This window comes from Balaenoptera ricei, chromosome 20 (genome assembly GCF_028023285.1).
Source record: "Balaenoptera ricei isolate mBalRic1 chromosome 20, mBalRic1.hap2, whole genome shotgun sequence".
Lineage (NCBI taxonomy): Eukaryota > Metazoa > Chordata > Mammalia > Artiodactyla > Balaenopteridae > Balaenoptera > Balaenoptera ricei.
In genome coordinates, this window is record NC_082658.1 from 22750484 (window position 1) to 22772260 (window position 21777).

The following is a 21777-nucleotide window of genomic DNA, read 5'->3' on the forward strand; positions in this document are numbered from 1 at the left end:
GTTGGTGCCTGTTAAGTATTTGAATAGCTCCTCAGTGAGGGTGAGTATTTATCATTATCACTATTTCAGAAGTGAGGAAATAGGGTTTCATAGACACTAAGTGAGATTATTGTGACTTACCCAGGGTTACACAGCTAGTAAGAGGGTGAGGCAGGACTCAGAACAAAGGCCTTTTCTGTAAAATGCCAAGCTGACTTTCCAGTATTTTCTGTCTCTATATACCTAGGACTTTCAGGAAAAGGGAGGTTTATGGGACCAGAAGGTAAGTGCTTGAGGGTCAGGTGCCAGCTGAGGATGGGCGAGCAGGATCTGGTTTAAGCATTATGGGAATGATGATGATTAAGTCAGAGGTCTCTTCCCAAAATGGTTCCCAGTCTACTGGGGAGGTCAGAGGTGGACCTGAAGGAGTGAGTAAACAAGAATATGAAGCTGAAAATACTAAGAGGACAGACAATAAGTAATATGGAACTCAGAGAAAGAAAAACAGTATCTCATCAGGGCAAGCAGGGTTTAACTGAGGAGGTCCAATCAAAAGTCTGACTGGGTGGTAGATAGGAAAAACGCAGGAATTCATGGAATCGAAGAGTTTTAGAAGATTTTATAAATTTATTTATTTATTTATTTTTGGCTGTGTTGGGTCTTCGTTTCTGTGCAAGGGCTTTCTCCACTTGCGGCGAGCAGGGGCCACTCTTCATCGCGGTGCGCGGGCCTCTCACTGTCGTGGCCCCTCCCGCTGCGGAGCACAGGCTCCAGACGCGCAGACTCAGTAGTTGTGGCTCACGGGCCTAGTTGCTCCGCGGCATGTGGGATCTTCCCAGACCAGGGCTCGAACCCGTGTTCCCTGCATTGGCAGGCGGACTCCCAACCACTGCACCACCAGGGAAGCCCCTAGAAGATTTTTTTTTTAATTTTTTTTTTATTATTATATTTTATTTTAAAATTTATTTTTGTCTGCGTTGGGTCTTTATTGCTGCGCGCGGGCTTTCTTCTAGTTACGGCGAGTGGGGGCTGCTCTTCATTGCGGTGCGCGGGCTTCTCATTGCAGTGGCTTCTCTTGTTGCGGAGCATGGGCTCTAGGCACGCGGGCTTCAGTAGTTGTGGCGTGCAGGCTCAGTAGTTTTGGTTCACAGGCCTAGTTGCTCCGCGGCATGTGGGATCTTCCCGGACCAGGGCTTGAACCCGTGTCCCCTGCATTGGCAGGCGGATTCTTAACCACTGCGCCACCAGGGAAGCCCCCCCAGAAGATTTTTAAAAATACCAGGTCCATGGGACTTCCGTGGTGGTCCAGTGGCTAAGACTCTGCGCTCCCAATGCAGGGGCCTCGGGTTCGATCCCTGGCCAGGGAAATAGATCCCGCATGCCTTGACTAAAAGATCCCGCACACGGCAGCGAAGATCCCGCGTGCCGCAACTAAGACCCAGCGCAGCCAAATAAATAAATAAATATTAAAAAAAAATAAAATCAGGTCCAAACCCCTCATTTAAAGTCTAGCAGTTTTACTAACTATATCTTGGTATCAGCTATTCTGGGTCAATTTTATAAGTATGTGTCTTGCTCTTTCAATATGTTAGTTTCAAATATGTATTTTTATTTCAGGAAAGTTTTTAGAGTTTTTAGTGTTCTGGGTGTTTTTGTTTGTTTGTTTTAGTTTTTGTCTTCAGAGACTCTGATTATCTGTATATTAGAACTTCTGTGCTTATCTTCAGTATTTGCCACTTTCTCTTGAATCCTTTTTATCTCTTCAAATGTTAACATTTTGTTGTGGAAGTTTTCAAACCTGCAACAAAGTCGAAAGCAACAGTGAGCACAGACACACCACTTAGATTTTATCATTGACGTTTTATTTGTTGTGTGTGTGTGTGTGTATGTGTTTTGGGGTTTTGTTTGTTTGTTTTGTTTTGTTGTTTTTTTGACCGCACCATGCGGGTTTTGGGATCTTAGTTCCCTGACCAGGGAATGAACCTGGGCCCTGGCAGTGAAAGCACCGAGTCCTAACCACTGGGAATTCCCTATCATTGATATTTTAATACATTTGTTTTATCACATATCTATCCATCTTATTTTTGATACACTTCAAGTAATTTGTAGACATTATAATAATTCAACATGCATTTCATTGACCAGAATTCCATACTTGTTTGTAGTTTTTTTCCTTTTAATGTAAAATGTGTATACAATGAAATGCACAATTCTCAAAGGTATGTTCATTGAGGTGGGGTTTTTTTAGCTTTATTGAGTTATAATTTACATACTGTAAAATTCATTTTTTGTAAATGTACACTTGCAATGCTTTTTAGGTAATTTACAGAGTTGTGCAATTAACACAACAATCTAATTGCAGAACATTTCCATCACCCCAAAAAGAACCTCATGCCAGTTTGCAAACACTCCTCATCCCCACCCCCAGCCCTAAGCAGCCACTAATCTAATTTCTGTCTCTATATATTTTCCTTTTCTGAACATTTCATAAAAATGTAATTTACAGTATGTGCTCTTTTGTGTCAGGCTTTTCTCACTCAGCATACTTCTGAGGTTCAGAACTGTAGCCTGTTGCTGTAGCCTGTGTCCATAGTTCATTTGTTTTTATTGTCAAATAGTATTCCATCGTATGGATAGACCACATTTTGCTTACCATTTTATTTACATTTGAATTGTTTCCACTTTGGGGCCAAAATGAATAATGCTGCTGTTAACATTCTTGCACAAGTTTTATTTGGAAGTATGTTTTCATTTCTCGTGGGGGAATGCCTAGGAGTGGAATTGCTGGGTTTCGTGTTAACTCTATGTTTAACCTTTTGAGAAACTGCCACACTGTTTTCTAAAGTGGCTGCACCATTTTACATTCCCACCATCCATGTATGAGGGTTGGGTTTCTCCGCATCTGGGCTTCCCGAGGACAGGAACACAAGCCTCGCGTCCACCTTGGTGGACGGGTGCCCAGGGCCTGGCCAGGTGCCATGCAGGGGCTGTTGGCGAGGGCTGATTGACCTGCAGGACTCTCTCTTACCTCAGGCTTCTCACTTTGTTCCCCTTTGTTGTTGTTTTCTAGGGGCTCAGCTAGGAGTTTCCAGTTGTCTGGGAAAATGCCAGAAGAGCTCACCAGATGCTGGGAGGCAGCCCTTTTCTGGAAAGTCCTTTTACTTGGATCTGCCCGCTGGCAAGAACCTCCAGTTTTTGACGGGGGCCATCCAGCAGCTGGGTGGGGTATGTAACCTGCTTCTCTCCTGTGGTACCATGTGCCTTTGCGCGTTGTAGGCCAGGAGCTGGAGAGGGATTATATCTGTGACCTCCAGGTATTTTCAGGGGTATCACTACATTTTCCAAAGCAATTTAAGTATAAACCATTTTTTAAAAATAAAGTTAAATTTGTTCCCTAATTGGAAAAGTAATATCTGTTCATTCTAGAGACTTTGGAGAACATGGAACTGTTCAAGTAACAACCATCATTGTGGTATATTTATTTTCTTGTTGTTTCTTTTCTTCTTTCCCTTCCCTTCCCTTCCCTTCCCATCCTCTTTCTTTCTCTCTCTCTCGTGGCTTTATTGAGATATAATTCACATACCATACAATTCACCCATTTAAAATATACAGTTCAGTGGTTCTTAGTATATTCACAGAGATGTGCAAATTGTGTGATTACACAGTCAATTCTAGAATATTTTCATCACCCCACCCCAAAAAAACCCATACCTATCATCAGTCACTCCCCATTTCCCTCAACACTCTCAACCCTGTATAACCACTCATCTACTTTTTTTAATTTAATGCTTATTTTCTGTGTGGCTATGATCATGAATACATTTTTGATTGCCAACTTTTTGCCCATAACCTTAAAGCATTAGCACTTTCCTATCATTCTTATCCCTCATGGACATTCTTTGTAATGAGTATATAATATCCTTTTGAGTGGATTATTAATTTATTAAACAGTGAACCTATGGGCATTTAGATTATTTCTAAATTTTAGCTCTTATAAATAGTACTGTGGTGAACAACTTTAAGCATTATGGGAATGATAATGATGTGTAACTTTGGGGAAAAAGCATTTGCTGTATCTGAGTCCATTACAATATTTTCTAGAGCACATCATACAGTACTTTTAGTAAGGGGTTGACAGGGGTATTTCTGTGTTTAGGAAATAGGACGATAACACTTGGCCCAAAAGAGGCAGGTAACTGGGGAAATTGCATGAATAGGATCAGAATGCAGAGACTCTTTGCCATCAAATGAATGGAAACTCAGGGATATAGAAACTCAGCAGTGGGGATGGACAGAATGAGGATTATACACCCAAACCGGCCCAAAATTACATGTCGAACTTTCAGTCTGTTCTTTCATTTAGCCTTTGCTGTGTAAAAAACCACCGCAGAACTTGGGCTTAAAACAATTTATTGTTTCTCACTGTTCTGTGTACTGGCTGAGCGGTTTCTCTGCTGGTTTCATAAGGGCTCACACCTGCAGCTGCATTCGGCTGCAAGGTCAGCTGGGCTGGAAGGACCAAAGATGACCTCACTCACACAGCTGGCAGTTGGTGCTGGCTGCCTCTATGTGACTTCTCATATATTGTATGAGAAGTGTCTTACATACATCATATGTATATACACCATCATATGTACATACAGTGAGCTAGACCAGCTAATTTACAAGGTGGTCTTAGGGCAGCTTTCCCAGAAGATGAAGGGAGAAGATACAAGGTCTCTTGAGGCCTAGGCTGTAGAACTCACACATATTACTTTCACCACATTCTGTTGGTCAAAAGGAGTCCAGTTCAAGGGAGTGGACACATAGGCTCCACCTCCTGATGGGAGGAACAGCAAAGTCAAAGGAGTGGGTTTGTTGGGATGGGAGGAACGTGTGGCCCTGAAATCATCTGTCTTTTTGCCATATTACAGAAGATAGACACACTCCTTCAAGCCATAGCTTTAAAGATTTTTTTAAATTGTGATAAAATGTATATGACATAAAATATGCCTTTTTAACCATTTATAAATTCATTCTTTTAAGTTCATTGGCATTAATTACATTCATCCTGTTGTATAAGCATCACTATCTGTTTCCAAAACTTTTTTCACCCCAAACAGAAACTCTGTAACCTTTAAGCAATAACTTCCCATTTCACCTCCCCCAGCCCCCGTAATGCAAATCTACATTATGTTTCTGAATTTGCCCATTCTAGATACCGCATATCAGTGGAATCACTGATGTTTGTCCTTTTGTGTCTGGCTTATTACACTTTAGCATAAAGTTTTCAAGGTTCACCCATGTTGTAGAATAGATCAGAGCTTCATTTCTTTCTCATGGCTGAATAGTGCTCCATTGTATGGATAGACCACATTTTGCTTATCCATTCATCCATTGATGGACACTCGGGTTGTTTCTGCTTTTTAGCTATTATGAATAATGCTGCAGTGAACATTGGTGAACAAGCATCCATTCGAGTCCCTGTTTTTAATTCTGTTGGGTGTATAACTCGGAGTGGAATTGCCGGGTCATATGGTAATCCATGTTTAGCTTTTTGAGGAATCTAAACTTTTTTTTTTTAAACCTAAGTGTCAGGTTTCTCATCCAGTCACACTTCAGAGAGATCATCCATCCTTACTTTCACAGGTGTGCTGGAGCTGGCAGCTACCGGCTCACGAGAACCAATTGTTACCATCTCTTTCCAGTTCCACATTCATTGATGTCATCTGGCTAGCTTGAAATCAGCCACAGTAGTATTTTACCCCACAGAAATTGGCAAATGCTACAAAGCAGGTTTTTTCACCCAGAGAGTTGGTCATTAAGCATTTGCCAGCTCACTACTGCTTATTTCCATCTTTTCTTCTTCGCACAGACATGAGTTTTGTCATTGTGTTTCCGGCACTGTGTTGGGTTCTTGGGATGCAAGATGAGTCAGACCCTCTCAGTGCCGTGACAGGCTCACAGGTAGGATGAGCAGATATTTAGGCAGCTGAGTCATAGCCAAAACCCATTTCTGTTTCAGGCTCCTTTTGGTAAGGTGGTCAAGATTACCGATGCAGCGTCTGGATGTCCCAGTGTATCTTCACAGCAAAATCATGGCTTAGCCAAGCTCTAATCTTCTCCGATCACTTCGGTGTGCTCTGACTGCATGCAAACTCAAACTAGTCAAATACTCAGAGCCTCCGGGCTTCTGCTGCTGGGTCAGGAGGAGCTGCAGTTCTGGAGACAAGAACCTGTGTTATATATATATATATATAAACCCTGTTGTATTTCAAGATGATGTCTTCTTGGGGGCCTGGCACTGAACTGCATTTGGTCTATTTAAAGACATTGATTCTAGAACTTCTGGCGGCCAAGATTTCCTTCCCCTACCTCTTGATATTGATGATTTTACTTCTGCCTTTTGGGTTTTAGCCACCTCTGTGATCTGGTTTCAGGTAATTGAGGGTTTTCTGAGCAAAGAAGTAAGTTACATCGTGTCCAGCCGCAGGGAGGCGAAGGCCGAGAGCAGCGGGACAAGTCACAGAGGCTCCCCCAGCCCCAGCGAGGTCACAGTGGAAACACTGTCCGTAGCCAACCCAAAAGGCAGCCGTGCCAGGCCCGCACAGAAAGCCGTGGACTCGGTAAGAACCTCGTGGGGCAGGAAGTGTGTGTCCGATAAACGAAGGAAGTAGGCCTCGGTGAGCCCGCTTCGGCAGTTTCTGGTTTTAGTTTCATCTGGTTTATTTTAATCTCACATTTGAATTCAGGGGCTGAAACTATCTTATGATAGCTCTGGATCCACACACCTCAGCGACATGCTATCCCCACGCCCTCCCTTCTGTGATAAATGTTCACTTTTTCTGGGACTTCAGAGTCTGAGGTTCAGAAACAGTAGGAGAGTCCTCTGTAAACCAGAGAGGGCTTGTTGGATTGGCCGAAGCTTGTCTGCCGGGGAGTGCGGGCTCTTCAAGAGAGGTCTCAGGACATTTGTAATGCTTGATCTTGGGTGAATTCAGAATGCCCTTCACCAGGCTCCAAGCTGCCTTGGCTGCAGCTCCCTGTGGGTGACCTGAACTTGAGTGTGGCTTTACCTTTACCTCTGAAAGGTTCTCCGGGCTCTCACTTCTGCCACTCCTCAGCTGTCACTGCTCCCAGCTTTCCGAGGGACGTGACTCCCAGACGTCCTTGCCAGCCCCCGTGGAAACATCTGTTTGTGCACAGGTGGTCTCCACAGCTGCCCCCATTGCTCCTCTCTTCCGCCAGGTGCCTCTGAGCAGAGGGAAGGAGCTCCTGCAGAAGGCCATCAGAAACCAGGTGAGCTGAGGGGGACGGGCTGGAGGCCGGTGTCTCTGGCACAGGGACGGAGTTAGCCTTGCCTCCGGAGGTTCTTCTGAAGCACTAACACAAAAGGCACACCCGGGCAGACGTGTAGAATTGTCGAGATTTCCTCCTTACAGACGAGGAAGTGGGGCTCAGAGAAGTTAAATGATCTGCCCAGAGTCACCCAGGGTGGAGGTGGTAGAGCCAGGATTTGACTCCATGATCTTTCCAACTCCAGGACCTCCCAAGGGAACTTGGGAGAAATGCTGTGGGGCGTGTCAGACTTTGTACGGCTTTCACAAGTAGCTGTTTATCCTTTCTGTGAGAATCCAGGGCCATTACAGTTAAGTGGCAGGAGGAGGAGTTAAGGTGATCTTGCAAAGGAGTCGTTCAGGTGCCAGCAATGGATGCCTTGGCTGTGGCTGTGACGTGGGAGGGTGGTGTCGCCGGACTCGGACAGCCAGCGTAGTTTCCTGCTCGATGATGGTGACTGTCACCAGTGCTTATTGTGTCCTTCTGGTCCCAAGGTGGCCGGAGCAGGGTCTTCCTGGGGGTTGGGGTCAACCGTCCAGGCTCTGTGCTCTCGCCGCTGTCCGCCCTCCCCCAACAACCCCACGCATGGATGACCCGGAGCTCCCAGAAGCCAGGCCAGCCTGTCCCCTGGTGGTCAGGCCTTGGGGGGTCTCATGCTCCTGCCTGACTTGGCTTGTCTTTCCAGGGCAGCAGCGGCGGAGGCGGTGGCGGGCGCGGCAGCAGCCTCCTGAGCAACGCCCGCTCCTGGGGGGTGCGGATTCTCCACGTGGATGGTACCCTTCCTGTCCGGGGCCTGCGGAGGGGAGGGTTGCCGACTTTGTCTGGGAACCTCGGCTGTGATAGAGACCAGAGTCGTGTACAAGTTGAAGCCAGATGTACTCAGTTACTTACCGTGTTGCTCTGCTAAGGTGGGGGGGGCGTGGAGAGCAGCACTAGCGATAGCAGAGCGCAGGTGCTGGGAGATGCTGCTTTGTTTAACCCACGCGACAGCTCTCCTCAGCTGGTGTGAAGATCCTGTTTTACAAATAAAAAACAAATCCTAATATCCATGACCCCTTATCAGGTATTTACGCTGTGCTAGGAATCGCCTTATTTAATCCTCACCACAGTCTTCTGCCCATTGTACAGATGAGGAAATTGAGCCTCAGAGAATGGATTAAGTAAATTATTCATAGTCTCACCAGGAGTCAATAGTGTGGCTCACATTCCCACCTATTTTGGCTCAACTAAATTTCATGTTTTTTCTTTCCTCTAGGGTTGCCTCACACTATAACCACCTGTTTGCAGGTTATAATAAATTTACATGAGAATAGCTGTCTTGAATCTGCTGGCAGTGGCTGGCCCTCACACCCAGCTCCACTTTGAGTCTGGGGTTTTTTCTCTGACCCATTGAAGGGGGATGGTCCAGATCCAGCCCTAGATCTGTGGTCGGTGGGGGGGTGCGGGTGGTAGGGAACTGTGCCGGGGAAGGTCCTGGTCTGGGATGCTGGGGGGTTCCATCGTCACTGGAAAACCAGCCATTTCTCATTTGATCTAATTTCCTGCCTTCCGTGTATTAGAGAAGCTGCAGCATGTGTAGCCCCTGCTGGGTCTGCCACCTAAGGGTGCATCTGAGTAACTGCCATGGCTTGGTCTCCCCCACAGAAGCCGCTCTTCAGTAGTACCTTAAAGCCCTTTATGGGTCATAAGGCACCTCCTGTTCAAGACTTGTATTCAGTGCTCCAGAGGAGCATGAAGCCAGCTTAGGTATTTTTCCAGGGATAGAGGACCCAGCCCTCTCTTTTATTATCAGCAGGTGCAGAGATGACATGTAGCCAGAAGGTGGCAGGCAAGGCTGGTGTGATCCAGTGAGCCAGGCCGGGTGAGAAGTTTAGTCCCCCAGCCCCAAGATGGGGCTGTGCTGGGGAAACGAGGAGAGGAAGGCTTTGGCCGCAGCCCTCTGTTTCCTCCACAGAAATGATGATGCATGTGCAGCAGCTGTCTCTTGATGTGCCATGTGTGAAGAAACAAGGGCCAAAGAAGCCAGAGGTAGGTCATTCCCCTGAACTGAAGGGCAACAGTAAAGTCTGTGACAACGCTGGTAAATCCATGACCCACTCCAGCCACCTCCTTCTGGCCTTGACTGAGAGGAGCTCGGCCTCTCGGTCAGCTCGTCCCTGGTGCTCACAGCCCTGCGTTGCCCTGTCTTCTCTCCTCCCTGTGCTACCTGCGCATCCCCCATGCTACACTGAGGCGTTCATTGCGGCCTGGGCTGTGGACTGCCTGCGGGTAGTCCTGGCCTGGATAAAACATAAACACTCATGGCCTGCTGGCCAGGCTGCCCTTCTGGGGATGGCTCTTGGCCCGGGAATGAGCCTACAGATTGCATGGGTGGCGGCAGCAGGGTGATGGTGTTGGAAATAGCTGCCATGTTCCAAATTCTTGTTTGGCTTTTCCTTCCTTTGCTGGAGTTAGAAATTGATGTGTACCACATCAAGAGAGCCGGGCTGATTTAAAGCCACGGGGTATTCACCCAACCTGAATCCGAGGAAAAATTAAGCCCTACAGGTCCATCCAGGGCCTGATACCCAGGAGCAGAACCACATCCAAACCAGATGGCACGCTCGACACCCCTTGCCCCACCCCCTCTGGTTTGGGCATCTTTAGGGTTTTGCTGCCGCTGCTAAATAGATTTACATTGCTCGCATTTGGGAAAAGTATACGATGAAAGTCTTGTTCCCCTCCAACTCCTGCTTCCCAGCCACCGAGCTCCCTCCCTGAGGTCAACAATGTGAACAGTTTCTCAAGTGTCCTTCCAGGACTCCAAGCATCTACAAGCAGATACGTCAAAACTCCCCCCTTTTACGTGAATACAGAGTATTTTTACTTTGCTTTGTTCGCTTAATAATCTCTTTTGTAGTCACTTGGGACCCTTTCGGAGCTAGTTCTGGGTGCAATCTGCTAATAGGTGAGGGCAGGTGGAAGGCTTCTTCGGGCTGTGTTTGCCCTGGCGGTGTGGCCTGGAGGAGAATCTGGAACCTCCTCGGGCCCAGAGGCACAGACAGTCATGGAGCCATTGGATCTCTCATCCTATCCACACCCTCCCAACTCTTTAACTGATTTTTAAAAATGTGTTCCATTTGGTTTTTAATATTAGCTTTGTTTGACCTTGGCCTAAAAGTTGGTTGTTTTTTTTTTAATTTATTTTATTTATTTATTTTTGGCTGCGTGGGTCTTTGTTGCTGCATGCGGGCTGTCTCTAGTTGCAGCAAGCGGGGGCTACTCTTCGTGGTGGCGCACAGGCTTCTCATCGCAGTGGCTTCTCTTGTTGTGGAGCACGGGCTCTAGGCGCACGGGCTTCAGTAGTTGTGGCTTGCGGGCTCTAGAGCGCAAGCTCAGTAGTTGTGGCACACGGGCTTAGCTGCTCCTCAGCATGTGGGATCTTCCCGGACCAGGGCTCAAACCTGTGTCCCCTGCATCGGCAGACGGATTCCTAACCACTGCGCCACCACGGAAGTCCCCTAAAAGTTGATTTTGACAAACACAGTCAGGGTATGCAAGATAGGGCACCGTAAGCAAAAGGCGTTGTCTTCACCCTTTTCCTATCAGCTGCCCTGAAATGGCAGCCGTGCCTAGAAAATACAGGCTGCCGTTAGCAAGCACCTACTCTGCGTCAAGTCTGTTACCTGCTGGAATTTCATCTGTGCCACATCCAGAGAGTTAAGTGGGAACTCCGCACATCGGCCCCCTAGCCCTTGCTCTTTGTTTTGCCCTGCATTCCCTGCACAAAGTCAGCTGCTGTTGAGATTCACGCACAGAGTTCACCACGCTTCAAGTCCCTGGGGAGGTGGAGGGAGCCGTGGTGCTCAGGTCTGCTGCAGCTCACGGTCCAGCCGCGGGCAGGAAGCTAAGTGGGGCAGACTGGTGGCAACTCGGCTCCCTGGGCCCAGTTCCTCAACCCCACCCCCCCCGCCCCGGCTCCCTCACATCCTTAACCTATTTTCCCTTTCCATTTAGGGAACATGTCCAGCAGAGTCAAGAACACGGAAAGGTCAGTGTGATAGCTCTTCCTCATTTAATTGCCATCCCTCCCTCCCTAAATGCTTCCCCACGACTCCCTCTGTGGCAGCATCTGCTCACTTTTCTGCGGCAGGAAGCAAGTCCAGGTTGTATTGCCCCATCATGTTTCCAGGGCCTGAGCTTCGGAGAGGAGAGTGGTGGGAGAGAGGCCTCCACGAGCAAGTCCCGGGCTGCTGGGCCGGGCCTTCTTTTTAGAGCCAAGACCTCATGCGGTCACTCTGGCTCCTGCATCCTCTGGCTGTTCCTGGTCATTGATCGAAGTTCAGCATCCTTTTCCTTCTGATTCAGGAGCAGTTTGGGGTGGGCACTTTGACAGCTGCCTACCACTTTCAGAAATGCCAGACTCCCTGAAATTGACAAACAGGCAGATTGATAGGCCCGGCTCCCGGCTCCTCTTGGACAGCAGGAGAGTTTCTCCCCCTGGATGTTTCTCCCAAAGATGCTCTTTAAGTGGCATTTATTCGTGCACAAACAGGAGCTAAGAAAAGTCACTTGGCACCTCTCACGTTTGAAATTCAAGGAAATCTGTAGGGGAATAGATTTTAATCACTGTCTCAGTTAATTAGAAAGATGAGAAGTCGCCCCAAAAAGTAATTAATGGGAGCTGCTGCTGCGCAAGGAGAAAGGCTGCTTCTGTTTGGGCACTGGCGGCCTGGAGCGGGTCGGGGAGCTGAGAGGGGCAGCCTCTGTGGGGATTTGGTGGCTGCTAGTTCTGCCCAGGCTTCCAGTGCCTTGGCTGCCCCTTTGACAGGACTTCTGGTCATTGTGGGAGCGTGGAAGTGGTTTGTAATGCCCAAGAGAGTCTGTAAACTGTGCAGATAGCCAGCTAGTAGGGGATGAATCTCTTGATTAATTGACTCCAAATTTGTCTTCTCAGCACCCCTTTGCCCTGTTTTTTCAGGAACCAGATTTCACTTTTGATATTTTTTTACTGTCCTTCTGCCAAGACCTCGAAACACTCTTTAGCTCCCTTCCTCACTGCTCCTCCCCTCAAAACACCCAGGATCCTCATGGAGAATTCTGTCTAGGAGCTGTTCTCAGGCCCCTTGGGATTCTGAGACACCAGGAGTAAAGGTCTGGGAAGGAGCTGAGGCTTTTAGCAGAAACCAACAGGGGCTAGGTCTCTCCCACACAGCCAAGTTTCTGACGGTCGAGGTTGACAGCCTCCAGCACCCACACGCAGGAGGCTGAGGGCGGGCACACCTAGGACCCCGGGCACCCTGCAGCCTCTCCCCCCAAGAGTTGCTGCCTCTCTCCCAGGGTAGAGGCTGGAGGAATTGGGAGTGGGTGCCTCGCTCTGCGAATGGAAAGGCGCACCTCGGGGCGGCGAGTGTTCCAGCTCCGAGAGCCTTTTAGGGTTTGGCAGAGCCTCGCCTCCCTGAGCGTTTCCTGCATGTAGAGCTCAGGCCCCGCACCGGAGCAGACAGATGGCTAACGGGTGCACTCTTCCTTCCAGTGGCCAGACTGAAGGCACCGTTCCTCAAAGTCGAAGATGAGAGCAGGTGAGTGGGCCACCAGATGCACATGGAGGAGAGGTATTCGGGAGCCCCAAGCTGCCATGGGGACGTGGAGCCCCTCAGCCCTGCACTTTTGTCTTCCCCGGAAGCCACTTTGTCCCCTCTGTCATGGAGAAGTCTCACACGGTGCCTCTCAGGAGGCACCGTGCCCAGCTGGCACTCCTCTTGGTCACGAGTCAGAGGTTAATGGTCCTGTGTGTGAATTCCCTCCGTTTAATGCTCTGCTTTTATGAGTCCATGGTGTCCCATCCAGGCTCAGTTTTGCTCCTCGTTTCCCCCCACATGTACACTGACGCTTAATACCGAATCGTTGCTGGTATTAGTGCTAGTACAGTCTTGGATGAAGTGAAGATCTCTGGGGTGATATTGGGGTTCCCTTGTCAGACCGCCCTGTACTTGATGAAGCCTTTCTGTTTGGCTGTGTAAAACCCTTTCCTGGCACGTGTTATCTTGTGACAGCCCTGGGTAAAACTGGCATGAGGAGAGTCCATCCTCTCCCCAGTGGGGAAACTGCGGTCAGAGAAATTAAGGGACATGAACACGGCCACTTTCCTAATGAGTCTTAGCCCAAAGCTAGAATCCACATCCAGCCTGGCGCCTTCTCCCCTCTGCCCTGTCTGTCCCCCATGAGGGCCCCTTCTTACCTAGAGCAGGAAGGTCACATCGAGGATAACCTGACGAACTGTTAGCCACCTGGGTCACCACTGACTCGTCCGTAGAAACTAGATCAGGAGTCTGTGAGAATCCAGAATTAACCCGAAAAGTTCTTTAAAAGAGAAAAAGCCCACATGTACCCAGCAGCGACTCCTGGACCAGAATTGTCTGTGTCCCTCAGCTCAGGTGGGCCAGCTAAAGACCCAGCCCCAGGAGCCTGGCCTGCCTGCCCATCCTCCAGATGGCACCGGCACACAGTACAGAGTTGGCTCTGGCAGCTCGAAAGCCAGTAGAAAGAACACAGGGATGGAAGGAGGCCCTCTCGTCTGCTGTTCCAGTGGGCCAGGAGACACATCCTTCACACTCAGCCCCTTCACGACCAGCTAAGTCAAGTAGTCATGACTCCAACGCAGTGGCTGAGACGCCGCCAGGGCCTCAGTATCTCTGCACACGGCATGCACAGGCCGTGTCACTGTTACCAGAGCAGGGTACATGGGTTTGTGTGCCCCTGGCATCGTAGGCAAGATCCAAGTGGGGCTGAGTTTTCTCACGATCCTTTTTTACGTGTGGTTCTAAAGCAGGCGGTCTTCAAAGCCCAACATAGCCACACCAACCTCAACTTTCCAGGCTCCTAAGCAGGAACAAAGAAACATGGAGGAGGCGAAAGGCGGGTACCAGGGCTGTGAAGGGCGCCGCCTTCTCCTTCAGGGTCCAAGAAGACTTTTTTTTGGCTGTGCCGCACAGCTTGCGGGATCTTAGTTCCCCGACCAGGGCTCGAACCCGAGCCCCCTGCAGTGGAAGCGCCGAGTCTTAACCACTGGACCGCCAGGGAAGTCCCCGAGAAGACTCATTTGTTAATTCACTCCTGAGGCCACGAGGCTCTTACTGTGCCACCCAGGAACCCAGGGCCTGCTCTCCTCTGGAGCACCGGCCACTGCAACCCAACACGGTGTGCCCAGGGTTTGCTGAGTATCCACAGATCACAAGATCTGGCTCTGAAAGTCTCCTGAATGTGAGCAACTTGAATCAAACCCCCCAAACCACTCAGTATAGGTCTGACTATCCAGAACCTTCACTGTACCTCTCTTTTCCTTTCAGAGCACCACCCCTCAGATAGTACAAAGGACCAGCCCAGAGCAAAGATGTTCCTCTTCATGGAACAGGAAGATCACTGTTCTGGTTTAAACATCCTTGCATTTAGATTCTGCCAGGCTAGAGTCCTCAGAGGTCGCTTGAAGATCGAGAAACAAAATGGAAAGGTGGGAGGAACTAGATCAGGAGTTGGGAGACTTGATTTCCCATCTGGACTTGGCCACTTACAGGTCGTGAGCCCTTGGGCAAGTCACAAATCCTTTTGGGCTTCGTTTCCTCTGGTGTAAAACAGGGTAACACCGTTGTTCCGCTCAGCTCAGAGGTTACAGGATTCAGGGGAGGCAGTAAGTGTAAACAGTCTTGGAAAGTAGACAGGAAGAGTGTTAATTTAAAATACTAATCTAACCTAGTAAGGCAGATGAGAGCGTTGTTCTAGAATTGAGACGTTGGGCAGGTGAGAGTGGAATTCTCGGGAGTTGGGCCAGCCCCCCTTCCTCACCCTTTCCACTTTCCCACTGTAGTCAAAGTGGAAGTTTTCTGTGTTTCAGGAAGTTTCGTCCTTTCCACCATCAGTTTAAATCCTTTCCTGAAATTTCTTTTCTGGGACCCAAAGACGCAAGTCCCTTTGAGGCCCCGACGACTCCAGGCAGCTCACACTATACCAGGTGGGTCTTTCTGGTTCCTGAGTACCAAGAGCTGGTTCCAGGCCAAAGTCCTCCCCGTCAGGGGCCTGCTGGTCAGATTTGGGAATGGCCATGTGTTAGCTCCTTAGGCGAGGTCTATTCCGGGAACTTAGCCCAGAGAAGAGAGACACCAGGAGTGTTCATCCGTTTTATTTGGTGTTCTCCATCCATACTGAAGAATTTGACTTGTGTCCAGAGGGCAAGAGGCCGGTTTCTGAAACTCGGATTATACACCACCTTCATCAGAGTCTGCTGGGGTCCCTTTAAAAATGCAGGGTCCTGGACTCCACACTCATAGAATCACAGTCTCTGGTGATGGAGCCCCCAAACCTACATGCATGTTCATGGGCTCCCCATGTGATTTCAGTGCACATCAAAGTTCGAGGCCTTTTGGGCTAAACATGGGGGCAGGGGATCTAGGGGACCTGCCACACCATGTGGTCCAGAGTGGCTTGTAGGCTGGTCAGTACTCCTACTCTGCAGATGGGTGAGAGTTTGAAACTTCACTGACCAAATCACAGAAGGAAGGCGGTTCGGGTGATGGCCTGGACGCCTTCTCAGCCCCTTTCTAACTTGTGGGCCGCAGGGTTAGTTTACAGACCAGGAGAATAGAAGGCAGATGTTCAGCCCGAGGGTCCCCAGGGCCAAGGAGGACCTGTGGCTTCCACCAGCAGACAAGGGCCACGTGGTCAGGAAACAGTGCTAATGGTAAGAAAAACAGAAAGGGAATGTGGCAGTAGATGGAAAGCAGAGGAAGGCAAGAACAGGCTGGGGTGAAGTCCAGGTGCCCTTCATCCCTTTCCCAGAAGGTGCGAGGGACAGCAGAGAGGAAGTCATGGGGCCGCCCGGGCTGGGCCTGGGCGGGGTGCTCGGCCTGGGATGGCCTGGGGATGGCAGAGGAGCCAACAGGTTGTAAAGGGAAGACAATGAAGCAGTGAAGCTTTGGTGACCAGATGTGAGGAACGGAGAGGGGGTGGCCCAGCGTTCTGGGGGTGTGCATAGAAAATCTGTGGGAGGAAATGTTTAATTTTAAAATTGTTATATTTTGGTTCAAAATTCAAGAGTTACAAAGGGTTTAAAGTGAAAAACCTGTATTCTACACCCATCCCCCAATCTCCAGCCTGTGAGTCTCATTCCAGAGAGAGTTTATGGACAGAAGTACATTGTGTACCCTTTGTTCCCTCTTCTCACAATATTCTTCCCTGTGCTGGATCTTGCTTTTCCACTTAATATATCTTAGATTAATTTCTATTAGTACCTAAAAAGCATCTTCATTCCCTTTAATGGCTGCAGGGTATCCCATGGTATGGATTTACCCTGTTTTATTTAACAGACACGTAGATGATTTCCAGTCTTTGGCTATCATAAACAGTGCTGCAGTGAGTAGTCCTGTTCAGAGTAAATTTATGACTGTTCAAGTATATTTGCAGGATAAATTCCTGTAAGTGGAAATCCCAGGTCAAAGGATGCTTACATTTATAATTTTGAGAAACGCGGCCAAATTGCTTTTCATGGAGGTGAAGCCAGGGTACGCTGTCACCCGCACTGGACCAGAGCCCGTTTCCCCATCCCCTTGGCTAATACTGTGAGCTGTCAGACCTGTTGACTTCGGCCAATCTTATAGATTAAAAACCGTATCTCAGTGTAATTGTAATTTAAATTTTTTTTTCTTTTTATGAATGAGCTTAAGTATGTTTTCCTATGATGGATCATTTGAATTTCTTTTTGTGTAAACCTTTTTCATATCCTTTGCCCATTTTTCTATTCAGTTATTGATCACTTACTGATTTGTAAGGAGCCCTTTGTGTTTCAGGGAAATGAGCCCTTTGCTATGTTATTAGTTATAAATATCCTCCCCAGTTTATGGTTTGTGTTTTAACTTTGCTTATGTTTTCTGCCATGCATATATATTTTTTAATTGCATGTAGTTGAATTTTTCAGCTTTTTTCTGTTTTCTGGGTTTTGTGTCATACTTAGAAAGTCCTTAGGGGAATATTTTGGACCCGTTGCTGGGACAGCCAAATACCATTACCCTACAGACTGTTAAAAATGCAGGACTGACTACAAATAATAAATGCTGGAGAGGGTATGGAGGAAAGGGAACCCTCCTACACTGTTGGTGGGAATGTAAATTGGTATAGCCACTATGGAAAACAGTATGGAGTTTCCTTAAAAATCTAAAAATAGAGTTTTAGTTTTGATGCCATATGATCCATCAGTCCCAAGACATGGAAGCAACCTAAATGTCCATCGACAGATGAATGGCTAAAGAAGATGTGGTGTATAGACACACACACACACACACACACACACACACACACACACACAGTGGAATACTGCTCAGCCATGAAAGACACTGAAATAATGCCATTTGCAGCAACATAGGTGGACCTAGAGATTATCATACAAGTGAAGTAAATCAGGTAGAGAAAGACAAATACCATATGATAGCACTTATATGCTGAGTCTAAAAAATAATACAAATGAATTTATTTACAAAATAGAAACAGACTCACAGACATAGAAAACAAACTTATGGTTACCAAAGGGGAAAGGGGGTGGAGGAGGGATAATTTAGGAGTTTGGGATTAACAGATACAAACTACTGTATATAAAATAGATAAACAAGAAGGTCCTACTGTATAGCACAGGCAACTATATTCACTATCCTATAATAAACCATAATGGAAAAGAGTATGAGAAAGAAAAAATACACACACATATATATATAAACTGAATCACTTTGCTATATAGCAGAAACTAACACAACATTGCAAATGAACTATACTTCAATTAAAAAAAACAAACAACAACAAAAAAAATACAGGACTGAAATTCAGAGGAGAGGTCAGGTTCGAGAAAGATGTGAAAGTCCTCAGTGAAGGTGCAGCTGTGCGGGTCAAATGAACATGGGTTTGGGTGTGCGCGTAGAGCTGGAATGTCCTCAGGGATTCTCATCAGTTTGAGATGTGTGGGCAGGTACAGGACAGAGCTAAGAAAGGGTACTCACAGGGAGGCCTCGCCTTCCTTGCTGCCTCTCCTGAGGCCAAGTGTAGCAGGCCAGCCTGTGCCTGCCGGGCTCTGGCCATTTTGGTCCATCCCCGCCCTGGTCTGGGCTCCAGGCCCCGGAGCAGCAGTTCCCGCTCTGAGGGCCCCAGTAGTGACCGCTTTCCCCGACCTGTCCCCTCCCCAGAGAAGCCAAGGATCAGGAGCCAAGCCGGCGATCGGCCGCCTGCACGGTGCCCAGGAGGAAGAAGGGGTACTGCGAGTGCTGCCAAGAGGCCTTCGAGGAGCTGCGCAGGGTGAGCTCCTTCCCCACCACACGCAGCAGCTCCCAGCCTGTCCTGAGGCTGCCTGCCCCGCCCGGTCTCTCCCGCCTGGTCCGCTTGTCTCCCGCCTGGTCTGCTTGTCTCCCGCCCTGGTCTGGTCTAATGCCCCTGCCTCCTCTCACCCTGGGCAGCATCTTCAGAGCCCCCAGCACCGGGGCTTTGCCCTGGAAGCCCGCCCGTACGCCGAAGTGGATCGGATCGTCGCCCAGCTGAGCCACAGCTTTGCGGACATCCCCTTCCAGGCCAGCCTCCCCGGGTGAGCGCCACCGTGCCGCCCTGCCGCGGGTGGCGGGCACAACAGCCCTGAGGTGGGAAGGACCCTCAGGTTGGCAGCAGCAGGGACCAGGCTATGGCGTTCCTTCCCTTTCTTTCCCGCCATCTTCTGTCCTGTTTGTTCGGGAGGTTTGGGGGGGGAAGACCTCCATTTGTGGTTTCAGCTGATCAGATCAGGATGGGCCCTGATCAGAGTGTGGCTCCCTTTTTAACGCCCAGGCATCGCCACAGCTGGGGGCACAAGAGGAGCAGTTCAGCTGCTGTTTCCTGGCATGTGCCTGGTCGTGTGCCTTTCTGGCCTTCTAGAATTGGGGAGGGGGATTCCTGGGTCCTTCCCAGGTGGGTGAAGAGGAGGATCTTTCTGCTTCTCTAGACATTTACCCCCAGAAAGGATTGCAGGGGATTCAGCAGAATCCCAGGGCCCTCTGAGCCCCAGCTTCCCGCTGCTGCCCACCAAGGAGCTGTGGCTTCACCTCCCACCCCAAGTCTCCACCCCAGGCAGCCTCCCTGGGCTCAGGTTGGACAGCCAGGACCTGTGCTGCTTTCTCTAGCCACCAAAGGGCACAGCCTCCTGTGTGAAGTTAATAAATGGAACAGCCTCTAACCTGTTCCTCTGGCCAGCCCCGAGCACAGGCCGCAGAGCCAAGAACGGGCCTCTCACAGGGACCCAGAATGGCCAGCTGTCTTCAGCACAACCAAAACACAGAAGGCCCCCACTCTGCCCTCAGCCCCAGCCTCAGCCCGGGAGGACCCCAACTTGCCACCTGCTCTGGAGTTGAACGCTATGTCCCTCTGGGTGCTTTTATCCCCACAGACAGCCAGGCTCCTTGGCTTCTGATTGTGACCCTCTGTGTCCTGAGACTCCGCCTCCCGGCCAGCCCTCCTATCTCAGGGCAGCATCTCCCAGGAGGAGGAAAGAAGACGACCACCAGGCCCCAGGTGCCTCAGAGCACGATGGGACAGTGGGCGGCATGAGAGCAGCAGCTGAACCTGTGGAGGCTGGCAAGATACCTGGACCAATAGCAAGCCACCAGGAGCCGGGAGGGTCGGCTGATGTCTCTGTGGACCCCCGAGAGACACCAGTGTCCAGGAGCCCTGCTTACCAGTGCCTGCTGACCAGCTCTGGATTTGCTGAACTCTCCTCTGGCCCAGACCTGGCACTTTTTGGCCACAAGCGGAAGGTTCAGTTCCCCAGTGGCAATGCCGAGAAGAGGGCAGGGGTGTCCTGGCCACAGGCCTCATTCTTCGTCCCGAGAGCCCCCAGCCCCTGTGGCACCAGGACAACCAGTGGCAAGCATCTTCTCTCCCTTCCCCTTCCAGGCCATGAGCCCGGGCCTCTGGCCTCCCTCCAGCCCGTTTGCCACCAGCAGACCTGCCTCTCCCTCCCGGGCCCCTTTCCCGGGCAGCCCACAGACAGGCCAGCAGAGTTCTGGGCCACACAGGCCCCCTGGCCTGGGGGAGGATGGCCCCCAGGATCTAAGGATTCTGAGTGCGCAGCCTCTGGCCCTGTCTCCCAGCAGGCTGAGCAGCTCCCCAGCGGCCCCGCAGCTCCAGGCCAGCTGCCAGCCCTCCTGCACTCAGCTGCGGGCACACAGACCCCAGGAGGACCTGCAGAGAGCCAGGCTACCTCTCTGCCCCCGCCCCTTCCAGCCAGCGGGGGGGCCAGCCGCTCCCGATGGTTCTGGACCCCCCAGCCTCTCCCTGTCTCCCAGTCCCAACCCCAGCCCAGTGCCAGCAGAGAACTACTCCTTTGAGTCCCTCCGGGCACGCAGCTCTGGGGCCAGACGGCTCCCGACTCAGGGCAAGTTACACCTCTGCTGAGTGCTGCACACCCAGCCCGGGCTGACCAGGCACACGGGGAGGACCTGCGCCCGGGGCCTGGCCCTTGAAGTCCACGTGAACAGCTGTGGTCATGGCCAAGCTCTGTGGGGTTGACGGGGCCAGTCCTCCCACCCGCCAGGTCTTCAGGTGGGACCAAGAGGGTCTGGGCTGGGGGCTGCCCTCTCTCCTTCCTCCAGCCGTGGCTTGTGCAGCCATGGCCAGCTGCCCAGGCCAGCAGGCAGAGGCAAGGTTGGCGTAGGGAGGGCCCACAGAGAAGCTAGAGCAGCAGGCGCCCTGGCCTGGCTTACCGTCCCTCTGCGGGCACTTGCTGTGCAGAGCCGAGAGGGTTAGTTGTCGGTGTTCCCCCCCCAGCAGCCTCCTTTCCCACAAGCATGTGGCTCTCCTGCTTTCTGAGATGCCTGCATGTTGTCCCCTCCCCCAACCCCCCACGCTGGTGCACACAGATCCTCAGGAACATATGAAGCAGAGGAGGGGCTCGGCTGCGCCACTTCCAGAGCTCCCTCCCTGCTGCACTTAGTGGGGGCCCAGCACTGACCTCTCCCCTGAGCCCAGGATGTAGCCACAGCCCCCTCTGGGGACCCCTCTCAGTTCTTCCCTGCCGCTCAGCTCTGGCTGCCCACCCAGAGTTCGGTTCCAGGGTCAGTGGCTCACCTGCCAACTTCTGCAATCACCCTCCTCCCTCTCTCCTTCCCCAAGGACCTCCCCCCATTTCTTTCAGCCAAGCCATTAATCTGGAGACAGAGATGAGTTTGCTATCGATTCTTTGGCCACTTTTTTTTTTTTTTTTTTTTTTTACATTTTGTACTGTGGTTCTTCTCACCCTTCTCTGCCTCTGTGTGTTTGTCTCTTTAAATGTGGAAGCTACCAGAAGCCTGGTGCTATTCTGTATCTCATTTTGGAGGAGGAAAGGGGGGCCTACCTGCGGGTGAGGACCTGAGTTGTTAGTTTGGAAATAGAGCAACTATGTACAACCCTCATAGAGGTCATGTTTGTCCTTTTTATGCCATCCTGTTAAATTTCACAATTAATCTT

The 21777-nt window shown here is 50.1% G+C and overlaps 1 protein-coding gene across 1 annotated transcript in view; it reads left to right on the plus strand.

Moving 5' to 3' along the window:
• DBF4B (DBF4 zinc finger B) overlaps positions 1-21506 on the plus strand; it is a 32051-nt gene extending 10545 nt beyond the window's left edge. Inside the window, exons 3-13 of the mRNA XM_059907333.1 lie at positions 3050-3204; positions 6399-6584; positions 7207-7257; positions 7982-8069; positions 9251-9324; positions 11293-11326; positions 12812-12857; positions 15167-15283; positions 18495-18603; positions 18762-18886; positions 19718-21506. Of these exons, the coding sequence (XP_059763316.1) occupies positions 3050-3204; positions 6399-6584; positions 7207-7257; positions 7982-8069; positions 9251-9324; positions 11293-11326; positions 12812-12857; positions 15167-15283; positions 18495-18603; positions 18762-18886; positions 19718-20657 (1925 nt within the window). The 3' untranslated portion in view covers positions 20658-21506. The remainder of the gene's footprint in view (positions 1-3049; positions 3205-6398; positions 6585-7206; positions 7258-7981; positions 8070-9250; positions 9325-11292; positions 11327-12811; positions 12858-15166; positions 15284-18494; positions 18604-18761; positions 18887-19717) is intronic.
• The last annotated feature ends 271 nt before the right edge of the window (positions 21507-21777 follow it).